An 18,933-nucleotide genomic window follows, 5' to 3' on the forward strand; every position below is an offset into this window, starting at 1 on the left:
CCCCCAACTGCTTTGGATGGCAAATTGTGCTTTACGGGTAGCCCGGTGCACCAACGTGGGCGGCTGGCTGGTCTCCAGCCAGATCGAGCTGCTCTTTTAGCCCTGAGCTTCGCCTCAGGCCAGGAGGCTTTGCAGCCTCTCCAATACAAGGAGCCCCCGAACTGCAGATGGACCCCGGTATTGCAAGGAGAGCGGCTGGCAGCCTGCGTTTCAGCGCTGTTTGCCTCCGCTGGCTGTGATCTCTTTTGCCTCCTTCTCGGGGAAGCAGGGACCTACTTCAGGCGATGGCAGTATTTAGATTCAAAATAGGGCGCAAAAATCCCTTCCATCCGCCCACCTCCAGTGCTACCTTTTGTTTGCACCTTACTAAAGTGAAAAGTTAAAGTGGAATGAATTAGCAACGCTGGGTTCACCTTTGTCCCTCTGCATAACGCGTGTGTGTGTGTGTGTGTGGTGTACGCAGCCAGGCGAGGCAAGAACAACTTTCAAAAATACCTTTAAAATACCCCAGATGTTTAAAGTTGCTTGGTCTGGGTCGTCACTTCAGTCACAAGATTGGTCAAGAGACAGTGCAGTTTATTTACAGTGTCCAAAATGTTCTGTATGGATGTGTGTGTATACACACACATTTATAGCATAGTCATTTATATACACACACACTTCTAGATAATGAAATCTACGAATATGTGATCTTATGCTGTATCTTCAAAATGTGATAGTATATAAAAATACAGATAAATCCATAGGTTTATGATTGTAATAAATTCATAAATGAATTATTCCTTCCCCTGGGTATTAAACCATTATCTGATTCAACTTTTTTCTAATATTTCAATAATATCACTCCACCAAGAAGAAGAAACATAGTTATATCCTTGTCAGAAACATATATATATATATATATATATATATATATATATATATATATAGGAAAGAAGTTAATATACTCAATTATTATTATTTTTTAAAAAAAGATCATAACATCTGGAAATTGATATCAAATGGTGTACAATCCCTCAGAGACGATAAACTTCCACTGTATAATATTTCCACTAGAAATCTTAATAATCCCATAAATCTGCCCTGTGAATTGGGAAAATGTAACAGTTCATTGAAATATTCATTGGGAAATAATTGAAAAAAATGTAATAGTTCACTGAAATATTCGTGTGTTTTTTCTTTTTTGTGCTGTTGCTAACTCCATACATGTGTGTAAATATTCCTACTTCGTTCTGAAAAGACATACACAGAATATTCCCTTGAGCGCTGCATACCGTACGGAGATATATGCCCTTTTGACTTATTAATCATTATTACAGAGGTCAAAATTGTAGCATATTACTGAAGAAGTCAAACAGCTCTCTCTCCGTGTGTTGCTAAATCAGTGCAAACTATACAGCCCAGAACTTTTTGCTGTAGTTTTTATGCCAGTCTCTGTGCCAAATCCTGCTCGATTTTTGTCCCACTGAAGTCTGGTTGCCTTTACAAAGCGAGCAGGATTTGGTCTAGTCTATTACAATTAATTACACGCAACGGCTATAGGTGACTGTATTTTATTTTGCAGAACTATCAATCAGAAAGGGTGGATTTGAACACACCTTGCTCCCTTTTAAAGACGATATGAATAATGAATATAGTCAGAAAAATGTAACCTGCTAACAAAATAAACCGTAACGGAGGAGGGAGTTTGTGTGATTCTCTCTGTGTTACTTTTGAGTTGGGTTAATTCTTCTTTTCTTTGCTACCATTTTAGAAATGGGAATAAAGACAAAATTAAGCCCTTAACCTTTATGTCACTCTCTATTAATTACTGTAGAAACTGTTGTCTGCAGAGCTTCTTAATATGTTCATCAAGTAGGAACCATACAGCAGGCTCATTCTGGAAAGTAACCTATTAGTTGGAACTGCAGCCTTTAAAACATTATTTGCTTTTCGTCTCAAATAGTTTGCTCTCTCTTTAAAAATAATTTCCTAAAAATAAAGCTCGACGTAAATGTTTTAAGATTAGATTTGTGAGGAAACAATTTAATTTTCACCATGTGTAGCCATGGTGGATGTAGGGGTTTTTTGTTTGTTTATTTTTTTAAAAGTCTTTCCACTGAAGCTACCAACAAAAAATGTTCTAATATAAAAATATATTCATCCCAATGCATTTCCCTCCTGTGAGCCATTTTATGGCCCCAAAATAAATCTTTAAGGTTGCAGGGGGGTGGAAAAGTGCAGTTGATGACGGAAATGCTAGCCTGCCATTATAATGTCCTTTATTAATATTATAGATGTGCAGTGTGCTGGATGGATCAATCATATCCATTCACAAGCAGAATTAAGAAAGCCTATTTTAATGAAAATCTATTAGCCCCTCATTTGAGACACGGATGTTGCTTAAATCAATAAAAAACATAAAAGAGAATACAAGGCAGGTTTCTAAATTAAAAAAAAAATCCCATCTATGAAATGTGTTAAGACGTCTGTAAAATCCTGAAATCCTCGATCGATACTTATAAATATTTAACGTTAAAACACACACACACACACACACACACACACATACACACACAAATTGAAAACCATTAACACTGCGTCCATTCTTATTATCAAAACAAATTGTCCTTGGAATTATGTGCTGTGAAAATGGAGCCAGATTGAAGGGCATCCTCTGAAATATGTTTACTCGCTTTCATGTAAACCAATAAAAATCTACAGGAGGCTGTAGAATGAGGAGCAAGGTTTGATGTACCATGTCCATGATTACAGTCTCTGAATTAATCACGGGAGAGAGACAGAGACACGCGCACACAGAGAAATCAGTATCTACTGTGTAAAATCTTAAGCTTCAGTTAAGGGCTAATTAAACTGTGGATTAAAATGATAAATTAGTTTGTGGCTATTTACTTCATTTGAACCAGAAATGAAAGCAGTTTCACTAAAAGTCATGCAAAGGATACTGAAAATGTTAATTTCCCTTTTAAATATTAAACCCAATACCAGACACACTTTGCCTTGGAAATGTTTAAATCTATGAACTACTCATTCATAATTATTTCCGTGGTTTATTGAAAGGAAACCGCTGAATGATCGTGAGGTCCCTCTGAAAGCAGAGCAAGAATAATATATAGATATAGGTATTACGCTTAATAAATGCTCTTCTGTGATACCTCTTCAGAAGCTGTTGTCTAACACTGCTGCATTGTATGCCCAAACTACGTTGTTTATACGTATTCATATCCAGTCTATTCCCAGTGCGTGTGTGTCAAGTAACTAATAGCAATATATATAGGCACAAACACATATATAGATTCAAGTTATATTTATGTTTTCACATAGGTATACCTGTGTAATTAGCATATGTTCTTTCTATATTGCTATTGTTCACAATAGAAAAGCATCACGTTACTTTTCAGTACCATTTGCAGTGATGATGATGGCAGGCACTTTTCTGGTACAGTATCTTTTTTTTTTTTTTTTAAATAGTGACCTCCTGCAATCACCGAGGAGCCTGTGTCAATCATCACGCTATAGATTTGTTCGCCTCGTTCTCTTCTTCAAGGTTATTCTTCGCAAAGGCTGTGCTCTGGCCCAGCTGCCCTGATGCAAAGAAATCCCAACCACTGTCACTGTTGGGAGCGAACGTTCTTCCTTAGTTGTTTGATTCCTCTGAACAGGGTGGGCGAGGGGAGTTGTTTGGAAGGAGGTGAGATCTCTTGGGCACAGGACGAAGTCCCAAATCTACAGGAGTTCGCTGGCACTTTCCTCTTGTGGTGAGGCTGACAGGCCGGGGGGGGGGGGAGGATTATTAAGCGTGAACATGTGCAAGAGCAAGAGAGAATTAGTTTAGCAATTATTTAACCGCTTCTGAAAAGAGAGAGAGAGAGAGAGATGTCTCATGGAGTTGGAAAATGGAGAGGGGGAGGGGGAGGAAGACGAGACACCCATGAAGTTAGGTCCCGTCTCCCACAGGAATCAGAGCACGGCTAGCAGTCTGATTGCGCCGTGTTCCCACCCTAGCTCAGAGGAGAACTCCTCTAACTCGGGGCACCGGGGGTGCGGGTGGTTCAGGGGACTGACCTGTGCAGGTGGTTGGGGGAAATGCTCCGGCGTGACTGCAAAGACCCGGTTGAACAAAGGTTTTATTTTTGAAATGCCCAGTTTATCATCTGACAATTGTTCCCCCTTTCTGCTGGTCTCCCGATCAAAGCTTACATCAGGGGGAGAGCGCCTCGGTACTTTAGTTGGGCCCTCCTTTGGGCTTTGTGCGACGGGGCGGCCCTGGGAGCCCAGTCAGGTTTGGGTAAAGCTGCCACCAAGACGTCTCGAAAGCACAACTTGTTAGGCAGCGTTTCCAGGACAGTTTTAAAGACCCCATTTTCAAGTTAAAAGGCTGTTTAGATCCTCTTGTTTTGAGGCTGTTTTAGGGAGTTTGGTGCCTGCTGAAGTAAAGGAGTGGCAAATCAATCTCTCTCCCTCTCTCTCTGTCTGAATGTACAGAGATTGAAAAGTTTGCGTCGGAGTCAAAGTTTCGCCTCTTTATTACACTTCACTCCATTGGAAAAGTGATTGTGGTTTGGCGAAAGAATGCCCCACACTTTTTATTAGTAAATCAGCCTGAAGATCTGAATTTGACTATCGGTTCACAGTTCGAGTGTCTATTATGCTCTCAAGATAATGGGCCAGTATGTCAGAGCATGATCACATCCGGAACACGGGCTGTGTTTAGGTACCCCTGTCTAGTGTAGAGACTTACACAGCAAAACATGTCTCGTAGGTAGCTAGATTAGCTACAGCCATAGATGCAAGGATTCTTCAAAAACTGCTGTGTCTGGCTGGCTGAGGAGCGAGGGTGTATACAAATACTTGGCGCTTACCCATTAGAAGTCACACACGTCTACTTTCCTAACTCCGAGAAAGTTCACACGTCTAGCAAGACTAGCAAACACCTAGTCTGTGTGATGAACGTCCTCTCTGCCAGTGCTGGTTCAAATAATTAAACTGACTTTAAGTAGCCCAGTGAAATAATTGCACATGTTTATCGCATGCAATTTTTTAATTACCTACTTGTATCACATATTTTAAACAGTCAAAATCGGTGTGGCGACTACACGAAACTGTGTGTTTCCTGGGACGCTCGTAAAACATGTCACTGGAAAACTAGGGAACGGTTTATTTCAGAAGGGCTCTGATATACAATTGCCCAGTTGCCTTCTTGTGACTGAGGACCTGGGTGTGATAGGACTGATTCCACTTCCAGGTCTGCATTTCTGTGAAGGGGCCTGAAGCAAACCCAGTAAAGGATGGGGCGAGCTAAGGACCTGGTGTGTTTGAAAAATGCAGAGGAGTTACTATCCTGTGGAGTCTTCCTTCCCCTCACAGCCAAGGGAAGAAAAGAAAACACAAGGATCAAAATACGGGGCGGGGGAGGGTCTTGCAAACTATGGGGTACAGGGGTTTTGAAACTGGAAGGGAGGGGGACACAAATATTTACCTTTAATTTGAGAGACCGGGAAAGAGAAATGGTCTATTAATGAAGAGGGGACTCGATAATAGAAGAGTCGAAGGGGTTGGAAAGTTTCATTGATGTCTAAAATTGCAGCTCAAGAAAGTTCATATGGCTCACGACCTAGGGAGTGAGTCAGACACGTGGAAACGGAGTTCTCAGATCATCCTTGCCTAATACTCTCGTTTTCCATAAAGAAGCGTTTAACTGTGGAATGCCTCCTCGATTAGGTATTTCAGTGTGTTTTACTAGAAACCTCATCGAAAAGAAATGTGGGTCTGTATATGTTAGCAACATATATGTATACATGATACACACTTGTCTATTTATTATATACATGTGCTAATATCAACAGATTTTGGCTATATCTTTTAATCCATAAATATGCAATTTCCATTTATTATTGATAGCGTTCCGTGTGATAGATATATTAGAAACTTGAATCTGATTGGCTTTTGCGATGACAAGATCTGTTTGTTAAATTCTAAGGCTTCAGTTGGCTCCCTGACTTGTTAAATGAACTCTGTAAGAAGGAGGCTACTGAGACGCAACAATACAATAAATGTCAGGGATATCGGCAGTGCCAACATCAAACCATCAATCCTTGTCCCCTTGATAATCATTTTAAAATCACACAGGGGGAATTGATTTTTTAAAGCGTTTTATTAATTGTTTCCTCGATTTTCTTTCCTCCTCCCGTGGAGGTGTTAACGCTAGGGTTGGGGGCACCCCTGGATTAATTAAGCACGTTTTTATAGTTTTAATGTTCTGTTAATTTTCAGAGCAATCGCACACTTTCCTGGAATGGAAATAATAGTCCCTAACTCACGCAATGAGACCTCATTTGGATAAAATTCAGAGCAAAGGGTGGGCATGAGTATGTGGTTTGAGTAACTAATGCTCGCGATGAGGAACTGACACAAGAAAATGCAAAATGAACGCCAGTGGTAACTAGAAATTCCCCCAAATGCCAATCCTTTGTGTTGAATCCAAAGCAGGGGGGAAGGGGGGGCGGTTAATTCAGATCGAATTGTGCAAAGAGGAGTTAGATATGTCACTGCTATTATCTGAACATTACATTCAGGCGGTTATTCCAATTTACAGGGTGGTAATTATGATACGGTGCACAACAAAAATAACCGCCCACAGTTGAATAGGATGGCAAAATTAGTGACAGCTCCATCTTAAATATGACAATAGTCGTTTGGCTTTAAAAATGTAGGCAAATCTAATACTCTATTTGATGTGTACAAACAGGATCACTCGTGCTAACAAATCATCCTTCAATAAGACTCACCAGGACAGGTTTGCATTAGACAAAAATTAGACATTTTTAGATCTTAAATTTCCCGGACAACATCTTTGGGCGACATAATAATAGCATTAGCAAGAAAACAGATCCTGTAATGTTTACAAGCACCTGGAGGTGCCTATACCTATAGGTAAACACGGATAAGGACCTCAGAGGATTACAACAACCGGCTTCACTGCAATACATGTTTTTCTCCGCAATAGACACTTTAAAACAACATTTTTGTTCATTGAATAATTTGACAATTTTTAATTAAAAACAAAAAATCGTCATGGAGAAGCATTAATGATTATAGCAAATGCACATATCCGGTTTTTATTAATTACCTTTTTATTGAATAATCATTTTCTTTCCCCATTGATAACGATACATTTAATTGCAAGAACGTATTTATTTGATTAGCTAGGTCCGTTTTTACTCACGGTGATGGCAAGCTTAGGATGTCCTTACAATCAATAAAGTCTTCCTTGACTTTCATTTCTGCAACCCATTTACAGAATGCAGATACCTGGTTTTTGTGTTCTCTCTTTCCCCCCTTCTCTCTCTCTCTCTCTTTGCTTGTGCTCTTTGCCTCCCTAAATCAAGGTGCAAAGATGCCAAAGAGCGATGAAATGAAAAGAAAGCCAATTGCTGGACTGAGGTGGGGGAAGATAGCTGCCAGGAGTCCGCCTGCGACTATGGAGCAGTCAGTAATTGCTGGAGACAGGGAAAGCTGGGGGTTGGGCTGAGGTAGCCATGTATAAATAGTGTGATCTCAAATTGAAAGGCATAAATAACAGCAGGAGTGATCTAACCCTATACAGCCCATCTTCTACGTGCAAAAAAGCGTGCAGAGGACGGCCAGATCTCCTACTGAAAACAAGTGGATCTCTGTGGATAAGATCACCGGGCAGCCATGGAAGAACTTACAGCTTTTGTATCCAAATCTTTTGACCAGAAAAGCAAAGAGAGCAGCAGCAGCAGTAGCAGCAGCAACAAGAAGGAGACTATCACGTACAGGGAAGTTTTGGAGAGTGGGTTGGCTCGATCTAGGGAGCTTGGAAACTCTGACACTAACCTGCAGGACATTACTGAGAGCAGCAACCATTGCCCGGTGCATCTTTTCAAAGACCATGTAGAGAGTGACAAGGACAAACTGAAAGAGTTCAGCACGGGCAGGACATCGGAAGGTAAGCACCGTGCAGACGGCAAGCCCCTTCTGCAAAGCCGGTTCCTCTCTGGGAACTCTCCTCTCCCTCTTTCCCCTCTGAGGCCCTTCAGCTTTGCCGATCGCCTTAAATGAGGGGTGAAACTCAATTAATTGAAACCGATGCGTCCCGATGAGAGCACAAGCTCATGGTCTTTGTGTGTGTGTGTGTGTGTGTGTGGAGAGAGAGAGAGAGAGAGAGAGATTTGGTTTAACACTAAAAGGTAAAGTAATAACTTGAGCTTATCCAGATTCTCATTTAAATCTGAAATCGAACAGATTCTAGGTGCCTTAACCGCGCTCTTGTGCGGGGGAGAAGTTCAGTCTGTAGGAAAAGGAGGAAATTTTGACCAGGGAGTTCTGATGTATCAGAAGACATGTTCTTCCTGTTTCCGGGCCATCAGGATGCTGCTTCTTCTGGGAGAAAGCTGGACCTTAACGCTCTGTCTTTGGGCACTTTTGAATTTCAGAACACATATCATCAGTCCGTAGGTTGTTTTCAGCTATACGTGGGCAGCGAGAAGTCGTAGTGCAGAATAGCTGTTGGTGTACTCCAAGGGGCAGATAATCATGGAGACAGAGAAACATTCGGAATCGTGTATACGTACATACGTTAGCATCAGGCTCAGGACATTCAGCTCTGTCTGTCAATCTCACCTTTGTCAAGCTAGTTTCACCTCCGCGTCCCTAGATGCTCTCGAGTTTTGAAACATTATCACTTTTTCATTCACACGCACACAGACAGACAGAGAGAAAGAGAGAAGAATCAAAACGCGGGGGAAACAAAAAGCTGAGAAAGTGTCTCCGGGCAAGGTCGACTTGTCCAGGGAGGTATTGAGCTATACTTGGCGAGATTTTGGTAATAAAAACCGGTTAATTGGTTTGTGAACAACAACCAGCCTTTCAACTTTTTTTAAAAAAAAAATGTTTAATGAAACGCTGACTGAAAGACACTAGAATTCGGTCAAAACCCATACATAATCATTTTAGTCTAGTTCTTATATATTTCTTTAAATACAGTATTATAATATACTCGGGACCTGTCGCAGTATATTTCACTTAGCACTTGCCTATTTTTATTTTTAATGATCAAGATTACAAAGCCTGGCCACGATTGAGAGAAATTATTCAAAGAGGAAGTCTTATTAAAAATGAAACCTGGATTATGTTCAGAAGCCCCGTTTTGTTAATTGTATAGAAATTCTAGACTCTGTGTTTATCTAATGTAATCTGTCTATGCACAGAGGGGTGGGGTGGAGGTGAAAGGGAGGAGTTGGACAAAATGAGGCGCTTGTGACAGCTTATATTCAGGTAAGGGTTCAATCTAATTTCACTGATTTCAATATGTTATTCCAGTCCCACCGATATTTCTATCTCATATTTTATAGACACTGCGGGGAGGCTTGACTCTCTGCAGCGCATGTACCTAGGACAAGACGCAGATTATTTTTTTACCTGGCTCATCTTGATCGATTCATTGAGATAGAAATATCTTATTTAAATATGGCTTCATGAAAATAACACCCATAACAATTAGGAACGTGGACCAAAAGCCTGGTTTAGGCGAAGGACACTCAACCATCCGTCTACTTGTGGAGATGGAGGAAGCTAATTGATTTGAACTGTTGTAGTTTTAAGTTAAGAAGGTGAAAACAAACAGTTGGGTTCTGGTGCCCCTTTCCCCTTGGATTTCCATTGGCTTCATTCAGTGTCTTTTAAAGTTAGCCACTTTTAATGGGGGATATCGCCATACATATATGGGAAGGATACAATTCAACGTTATGTCTGCATATTTATTCTCACTCCCAGCCCCACACTGGCTGAGGGGTGGATCAGGACAAAAGAAACAACGGAAAAAATAAAGAACTTGCTGGGATTCCTTAGACAGAGCGGCTATGGCAAAACCTAGGCAATCTTTTGGTGGCAAAATAGGCAATCCAGTCAGGTTTGGTCGAGGGCATGCAGTTGGATGAAAGAAGCGTAATTAAAATAGATCCCCTCTGTTCAAATGGGTTTGAACATTTTCGTTATGATTATTACAAAAGGATTTGCATTCTAAGGCGGTGTTTTGTTCCCCCCCCCCCCCATGTTATCATTTCCCTTCCCCACTGTAAATGTCCACAGGCTTCAGTCTCAGCTTATAAACGCTCCCCAGCACGGAAAACCTTCTTTTCTCATTATTTCCCCAAAGGGGGGCAATATGGGGCTGAGAGGAGGCAAGTTATTTCTTAAGAGGCGGCGGGGGGTGGGGGGGGGAGGGAGGGTCAACTTCCCCCACTGATGTAACAGGGACAGGCCAGCTCCTTCCAGCGACACAGAAAGATGTATGGCCTCTGAGAGGTTTCCCCAGGTATCAGTTTTGGTGAAGTGCTGTCTCATGGCCGTGTAACTAAACAATGGGACATTTCTCTGACCACGCGAACGTTTTGCCTTCATCCTAACAGCTGTGGGCAATGCCTTGCATGCCAGTCTTTTCTTATAAAGCAACACAGCGCCTTTCCACCGGCTCCAGATATTGCTAACAGAACGAGTTCCCACTATTCGTCTGCGACCCTTCTTGAACTGCAGTCACCAACTGAGAGTACGTAGTGGTTAGTGATTGATTTTTAAATGGCCCTCAGATGGCGAAATTAACCAGCTAACCAAACAAAACCACGCTGCTTCTCCCCCCCCCCCTCAAAGATCCCTTTGCTGTGCGTGTAACAGCGGCTCAGATCCTCATGATATTTAAAACCAGCAATGAGGACGCGACCAGAAATTCAATAGTTCGCAGCATTTCCATAGGTTAGGGCCCGATGCTGCAGTCTTCACTCAGTCGTAGAGTCCAGTGGAGTCTACTATCTTGGCTCTATGATGGTGCGTTATTTTCTGTTTCAATCGATTGCTTACGGTTTCCCTAAATCGTTGCTCTATTTGGGTGTCACCAGTGCTAGAGATGTACGTTACCACACGTATTACCCCTGGGGTGGGGGTACATAATACATAATATTTCTCTAAAACGACATAAAAAACTATCCTCCCTTCTCCGCCCCCCTTCCCCGCAGCAAAAATTCTGTGCATGACAACCTGGGAGTGATTCTGTGTAATGGCACTTTCCTCTGAGATTCAGGTTGGGGAAGAGGAGAGGAAAAGAGGAAACTAGTCTCCTATGCAAAGAAACTTTTGCGAGATACTAAAGCAAAGCTCTGTGTGTCTCCCGCTCACCCCCCGGCAGGGATCTACGAGTGCAAAGAAAAGAGGGAAGACGTGAAGTCAGAAGATGAAGATGGACAGACCAAGCTCAAACAGAGGAGAAGCCGAACCAATTTCACACTAGAGCAGCTGAATGAGCTGGAAAGACTTTTTGATGAGACTCACTATCCAGATGCCTTCATGAGAGAGGAATTAAGCCAGAGGCTGGGACTCTCTGAAGCTCGAGTTCAGGTAAGAGAAAGACTTTTACACTCTGTTCCTGGAAATGTTCTCACCTCTAGTGGACTCTAGCACAGTGCCCTGTTTCATTCCAGGCAGGGGAGGTGAAAGTAGACACGACACGTATGATTGGAAGCGGTTTGCATTTCCGGTGTACTTGTTCTGCTTCATATATTTCTGAAAATCCTTCACTGCTGCCTTTAATGGGAACGTTTTTAGCAATGACCTAATTAATAACGTAAAGAATTGCTTTCGCAAACTCATCTGGTCAATCAATAACCTCTCCCTTAATCCCCATCTTTTCCCTTTGCCCTGCCTTTTATGGGGACGTTATACCAAAAAAAAACAAAACAGAAAACAATTGTCATGGACAAGGCTAGACGGTTTGGGTGCTTTGGGACTGGATTATCTAGAGCCGGGGGAAAGGTGCTCCCATCTGACTCTCATAGCAAGCATATGAATTCATTGCACCCCATCTGGTATATTTTCCCCCTCTGCCTTTTTTTTAAAAAAAAAGGTCTCATAATCCTTAGACATGGGTTTTGATTACCATATTTTTGTGGTTATCAGCATTGTTCATTGTGTCTTCCAATCGATTTCTGAACATTTTATTTTAACTTTGTCATTGCTAGCCAAGGCGGAGGGAAAAAAAAAAAAGAAATAAATAGGGAATCCATTCCAAAAGCAGATGTCATGTAAAAAAAAATTAATAAGATCAACCTGTGGATCTCTGAGTAGGAGTACAGGATAAAGAAACTTAAAGGAAAACCCTTATTGGGTTGTTATTCTCTACTTGGCTAACAGACAAAAAAAAAAAAAATCCTCTTATCTTTCAATCACATTAGTTTCTCTGAAGAAAAATTAATATGTGTGTGTGTGCGTAAATAAACATACACGCTAGGCTTCTGTTGGGAGAGGGATTCTCTTTGTTTCCACCTAAAACATTATAAACGTCTAGTCTTTGGAAAGCAAAGAGGAAAAACGTGTGCCTCCCAAATCTTTTCACTATTTATCTGTCTGAGTAAGTGGCTATCTAGCTTTAAATAAGTGCCTCCTTGAGGCATTTCCAGAAATAAATAGTGTAGGTAGTTTTTCTCAGCTGTGGTGCCTTTCTGTATAAAATAAGCTGGGGAAGGAACCTTGTCGTGTGGACTGCATGCTTTAAAAAGGGAGACTTCTAGGGGAATATTGCAGGGGGTGAAATGGCTGGTGGCCTACGTTCTCCCGGAAGATTGATCTAACTGCACCATATAAATTAATGAAAAGATTAAACTTTTGCTGAAGGGGACATCAAATCTTATGTCATCTTCCCAGATCTTCTTGCTTTGGCTCTGTAATATCTTTCCAGGGCCTTGATGTACTGTTTCTATAAAAATAAATTACTTGTAATTGAATTCTGAACTCTTTCTTTCAAGTACTTTATTACTGAGTAGCAGCACCTTAACAGGATGTTCATAGCTACAGGAAAATGGGTGCTTCAGGTTGCTTGTAGATTTCGATATTCCACGCCAAAATAAAAACATACACATATAACAAATATTTTAAAAGTGTGATATTGATTCAAGTGGGAATTATACGCAAGACAAAAAATTTTTTCTTTTGCCTGAAAAAAACTGGCAATAATAATGTAAAAAAGGGAAATGGGAAGAGAAAGCGTTTATATAAGATAATTAATTAGGAAAAACAGGACAGTATAGTTAAAAGAGGGAGTAGGAAAAAAGAAAGGAGGAAAAAGGAAGGATATTTTAATACTTTCAGAACTGTTCTCTAATCCCTGTCTGCACCGCCTGTCCCTTGTTGTTAAAGGATATAGTTTCAATTTAGTGTGGAAATTTGCTGTAAATAAATTGAAGCTCCTATGGTAGCTAGTCCTTATTAACCTTTTATTTTTAGTGTTGTACTGGAAACTCATATCACCCAGCTGTCAGGGTTATAATTGAAAGTTATGAGACCATAGTGAGGAGCAGGCAGTAATTCAATTACAACAAATATCTTTGGGTTTATGGTGCAGGGCTAAATTAAATGTCATTATTCACTGTCTGTAATGGAAATCAAAAGGAAATCAGATTAGAGCATTTGTGAAAGAAATCACTGAGTGATCCTTAATGAAGAAATAACTGTCTAAAACAGTGTACTGTGCTTTACTTAGCATATTCATGACTAATTGGAATTGATCGTGAATCACACCAAGCCTGATTTATTATCGCTTAACACAGTGGCTAATTCATCACTTTTATTCCTCTTAACCTTATTTTTTCATAGCTAAAGGAAAAGGGCACTTTGTTTTACAGATTTAAATATAATTTCTGTTTCAAAGACATTCTGATTTGCAGGAGAAGTTGTTTATACGCTGCTTAAATGCCTCATGACGCTTTAAACTCCTCTGCCCAAAAAGGCAGGCAGATTTCACGCAACCATCACAACCGTCCCAAATACATTATTGTCGCTTGCCTTTGCGTGTTTATTTGAAAATCCCGTAATTGCAGTAAGCTGGTACAAAGTTTGAAAAATTCGACTTTTCCAGTAGTCTGCAGTTTCAGGAAGCAGAGTAATAATACTACGCTGGTGTGAGTTTGAAAGGCAGATACTTTATTAGCATATGGAAATGTCGTGCTCTGGAAAAATTCAGGATACAGTTTTCAGTCAGACCCATATTGCACAGCTCAGGGCTTGCTCGGATGCAGAGTGCGCGATATTATTCATGCGCGATCATTCATCTGGCGACCCTGCAGAGCGGGAAGAATTGTGCTCCGGAGTAGAGAAGGCCAGTTCCTACTTAAGAAAATCACTGAGGTACCCTGGGTAATTAATGCCTTTGGAAGCCTTTCTTTGCACTAATTACTCCGTTGTAAATGACCATCATTAAGGCAATTGAAGAAAGCTTGAAGGGAAAATTTGATGTAGGAAGTGCAGTTAGTATTAATTAACCGTATGATCACTTGGCAAGTGTAAGAACATCAAAGGTTGAAGGTGTTTACTTAGCTACAAGGTTTTATCAGCACCTCAAGTCAATGTCTGGCCACATTTGGTAGGTTTTGTGTAAGAATAAAATTGGGCAAAAACATTTTAGTCTGAGCTTCTGACCATCAACTCAGCTCACTTTCCCAGATGTATTAAACTAGCCATTTGAGAAGGGAGAGGAAATAATACATTCAAACATTTGAAATACTCTCGAACAGAAGTAAAAAAGAAACAATGACAGGATTTTGCATGTGTTTAACACTTAGAATTACGGGAATTAGATGAGGATTATTGGATTATAGATATTTTCCTGGGAGTAGTACGAATAAATCCTTAAATTCAAATTTGGAAAGAGTCTATTATTGCCTGGAAGTAAGAACATTAAAACGTCAGCAGGAGCATTTTTTAAAAAAAATTAAAAGGTAACGTAATGGAGAATAATTCAGTCCATTTGCTCAAATCTGGATTTATTATTTTATATGAGAATTTAAAATCTCTCAAAACCCATCAAACTGCAGTTTTGGATTGGAACAGATAATCCAATTGCTAACAGATTTTATGGGCTAGCAATGGAGCACTGAAGTTTGACAAAACGTAAAATGTGATCGGGCTGGCTTAAATAATGATTAGAAAAGACGGAGAGATCCTTCATGAAGGGAGACTCTGTGAGGAACACAATTTTGGTGTTTGCGTTAGCAATCGCAGCTGCTCACCCTCTCTGGGTGTCCCAGGCGAGTGCATGCCTTGAATCCTGCAAGGTTCGGGGGTACTGGGATCTTGGGTTTAGAAACCGTGGGACACGGTTCCGAAGTGTTTGCTTTCAGGATTGGAGAGCTTTCACGGCGCCGGCCCCATCCTAACAGGACTGCGAGAATCAGAATCACCCTGCAGTCACACAACGTGCAGTGGCCACTCAGCCAGTCCTTTTGTATCCCTCTGTGTGTGTGTGTGTTTTATACACTTCATTAAAGGTATACGATCTGCGTGCCGTTCTCGGAAACTGTCTGGTTACCTTCCCTGTTTTGTATTGGTTTATTTTTGCAGGTCTGGTTCCAGAACAGGAGAGCGAAGTGCCGAAAGCAGGAGAATCAGATGCATAAAGGTGAGTGTGAGAACCAAGATTCAGGAAGAGTGCGGATGGGATGTCATGGTCCTTGAGTGATGGAGAAGAAGGACAGGGCCGGGGATGGCAGGAAGGCGGATGGCCGGCGGAAAGTGCCAGCCACGGGGGCTGACCATGCCTTGTCTCTCCTTGCAGGTGTGATCCTGGGAACAGCCAGCCATTTAGACGCCTGCCGAGTGGCCCCTTACGTGAATATGGGAGCCCTGAGGATGCCTTTCCAACAGGTAGTTCGTTTTTCTTCCTGTTAAACGCCCGCCCCAATGCCTGGAGGGCCTGCCTGCCCTCCTCTTCCTCTGCTGCACTTTCACCTCCAAAGGAGGAGGAAGTGGGGCCCGTTTACACGGGCCATTTATAGAGAAGTTGGCACCTATTAAAAGCACGCTGTAAAACTTCAGAAGGTGCCTCTTTCCAAACACTCCTTTCTCCTCCTCCCCTGCTCACGTGGTGGCTGTAGTCTGCTCCACTCTCCCGGTGGGCATTGGCCTTGTGGAACCCCTATGGGCAAATTAAGGAGCCCACCCTGCAGATCCGGAGTCCCATGGAGTCTAAGGCCTCCTGCGCTCAGGAGAAGGGGAGTTTGGCTGCAGGATTGGCCCTTGCATTAGTGTCTCTCAACCTTTTGGATAGCAGGGACCAGCTTCCTATACTGTGTCAGGGAGATCTCAGGGACAGGTGTTGGTCCACGTACCTTAGAATGAAGGGTTGGAAAGCCTTGCTGTCCCCTGATGCTGACAGAGCGCAGGACAAAAGGAAGGGAAGGTGGGAATTCTCTGGCAGCGCTTCCAAGGATGTCACCGGTGCTGGAACTAGGAGTGTGCGGATGGGGAGGATGGGGGTGCGGCAGGACTGAAGTGGTTTCCATCCTATGCAGGGTTTCCAGTTTGGTTCAATGGCTCTCCCTACCCCTGCTATACAAATTGTTCCAGCACCCCTGGTCCCCCCGTGCCTATGCAGCAGCCGGCTGGCTGGATCGCAGGGTGGAGACGTGGCAAAGACAAGCCTCCCGTTAGGAGCTGTCAGTTCTCCAAGCCCAAACTCAGGGAAGGTAGCTCGCATGGAGCTGGCCTAGTCGCTGCAAAACCGATTCCACCACTGGGAGTCCAGGAAAGAAAATATATGCTCCGGGCTGTGTCCAAGATTTTCCTTGGTAAAACCTGAGCGCCCAGGAAGAGAAGGCGCTGGCGTTTGCTCCCAGTGCCAGGGCTGGGCGCTCATGTGCATGTTACCAGGCGAAGCCAAGTTGTGCACAGTGCCAGGCAGAGCACCCCAGATGCTATTATTTAGTGAGACTTTTAGAAAAGTCCCCCCCTCCCTCCGATGCCTCGCAGCATCGACCTCATGCCGTACAGATGGCTGGCTGTGGTGTGCAGAATACATGATGTGTGTTCTCCCCCAGACTATTCCAGGGGTTCTGTGCTGGAAGAGGAAACCAGGTATTTAGCTGTTATTACCCCTGCACTCTTAGTTCCAGCACCCCTGGACTATTCAAAATCGGAGTGGGGCCAATACTTTGGATGAAGTCTGGGGGCGAGGGGAGTTTATCCCTACGCTTTGTCTGTATATATATTGGGCCTGAATCTGCTCCCTGCTCCATGGGTGTAAATCAGGAAGAAACCTATTGAGGGCAGTGGAGTGACACTGGAGTTACACTGGCATCCAGCTCAGGTAACAACTGAGAAGAGAGCCAGGCCCATCGAGATGCCTTTTAACATGCGCGAGTTACCGTTTGTGGCATTTCCTTTTTGTGCCTTTACATAACCGCTTGAGGAATCGGTTTCCCAAACACAAAACGGTTAGACTGGATTGTTTAATTTTATTGATTTTTTTTAAATACACACGTGGGGGGGGAAAACCCACAGCCCAGGCTGAAATCTGTCAATCCAGTGTAGGTCTAGAAAGCTCCAAAGTAAACACTGGCTACTGGTCCCTTTTACAAGGTTAAAGAGTTTTTAGAAATATATAAATAAACATACCCGGGGAGGGGGAGTTGCGGGGAAGCTATTTAGCACTTCTTGGCGCCCATGTCATGGCCAACTCGATTTTTAAAAACATATTAGAAGGATTAAATATGCCTCTATTCTCTCTGTATATGTGCTGAGCGGGGTGTTTAATACCAACCAGGCAGCTCTCGCTCGGCTTTGCAGCGACTGCACCTGTTTAAATCAAACGAGTGCCTAGCACTCTCCTTTATCCGTGCTTCCCGCTTTTGATGCTGCTGTTCACGGGAGAAAGAAGCCAAATGGGTTATTTTGCTCCGCGGGTGCAGATCCTGTATTCATCTGTAACGGTGCAGATTCGAATTCCTCGGCCCGCGGAGCCAGGGGCCCTCCCTAAGCGCGCTCCGCTTCCTTGCCACCAGGTCACCGGGCTTGTGAGGTCAAAACCCCCCCAAACCAAACCCAACCAACCGAACAATAACCACCAAAGCGAAGGGGTCTGTGGCGAAGGCACGGGCCTCACTGCAGGGGCAGCAGGAGTCGGAACCGCACTAAAACTAATCCGGATTGGTGCGCGCGCAGTCAGTACACTGCAGATCCACGGCTAGCCGGTTCTGGGAAGGCCCGGTGGATAGCAAGAGATGACTGGGCCTCGCGTGATCGGCTTCAGACACCGGTCCCATTCTTTGCCCCTCCACCCCCGTTTTGGAGCATGTGGCTCGCTGAGCGGGTAGTGTAGACTGGTGTTGCCCTGGGATCTGCTAGTCCCCTTCCCACAGGTGTGCGGAGCCCCAGCCAGAGAGCAGAAGGTGACAGGCGACGCGTGGACCCCGCCCCCCTTCTCACCCGGCTCCCCTCTCTCTGCTTTTCCAGGTCCAAGCTCAGCTGCAGCTGGAAGGCGTGGCCCACGCCCATCCCCACCTCCACCCGCACCTGGCGGCCCACGCGCCCTACCTGATGTTCCCCCCGCCGCCTTTCGGACTCCCCATCGCCTCGCTGGCCGAATCCGCCTCCGCCGCGGCCGTGGTGGCTGCTGCTGCGAAGAGCAACAGCAAAAACTCCAGCATCGCCGACCTGCGACTCAAGGCCAGGAAACATGCCGAGGCTCTGGGGCTCTGACACTTTCCGCCGTGCTGTGTGTGTGTGTGTGCGTGGCCAGGACGGACACTTGACTCTCTCTCCGATCCCTGTTTCCCTCTGCACCACTCTCCAGGCCCCAGGCCTGCGGGGTGCCACGATCGCTGGCTTTTTGGAAGGCCTGCAAGTACTTTTAAAGACGATCACTACAGCCCCCGTTCCTCGGTTTGGCTTTCCCCTCTTCCCCTTCGTGCTCAAAGCCTTCACATCCGATTCAGTTCATCTGGAGACTGAGGGGCCCAGTTGCCTGTCCTTCTTTTTTGTGTTCCAGGCACTCAGCGCTCCACAGTTAAAACTGCTCTCCCAGATGCAATGCTAGGGTGAAACCATCCCGAATCTGAGTTAAAATCACCAGATTAAACACAAGCGAACACA

At 43.5% G+C, this 18,933-nt stretch overlaps 1 protein-coding gene across 2 annotated transcripts; it reads left to right on the forward strand.

Moving 5' to 3' along the window:
• The first annotated feature begins 7,698 nt into the window (after nt 1-7,698).
• On the forward strand, nt 7,699-18,540 carry SHOX (SHOX homeobox). 2 transcript variants are annotated; one of them, XM_067545733.1, is made up of 5 exons: nt 7,699-7,972; nt 11,204-11,412; nt 15,406-15,463; nt 15,620-15,711; nt 18,295-18,540. In XM_067545733.1, exons 1-5 carry the CDS (start codon nt 7,699-7,701, stop codon nt 18,538-18,540), a joined length of 879 nt encoding a protein of 292 aa, XP_067401834.1. The 2 variants fall into 2 exon arrangements, with proteins under 2 accessions (XP_067401834.1, XP_067401835.1); XM_067545734.1 differs by having other exon boundaries at nt 15,620-15,708.
• The last annotated feature ends 393 nt before the right edge of the window (nt 18,541-18,933 follow it).

Source organism: Emydura macquarii, unplaced genomic scaffold (assembly GCF_026122565.2).
Source record: "Emydura macquarii macquarii isolate MOO-44397 ecotype Brisbane River unplaced genomic scaffold, CSIRO-AGI_Emac_v2 contig_1070, whole genome shotgun sequence".
NCBI lineage: Eukaryota > Metazoa > Chordata > Testudines > Chelidae > Emydura > Emydura macquarii.

What these genes read in the sequence shown, in the direction of transcription:
- SHOX (XM_067545733.1), top strand. Translation starts at nt 7,699, where the DNA reads ATGGAAGAACTTACAGCTTTTGTATCCAAATCTTTTGACCAGAAAAGC. An exon ending in TCTCTGAAGCTCGAGTTCAG is followed by an intron (nt 11,413 to 15,405) that starts GTAAGAGAAAGA and finishes TTATTTTTGCAG; the next exon opens with GTCTGGTTCCAGAACAGGAG. An exon ending in GGAGAATCAGATGCATAAAG is followed by an intron (nt 15,464 to 15,619) that starts GTGAGTGTGAGA and finishes CTCTCCTTGCAG; the next exon opens with GTGTGATCCTGGGAACAGCC.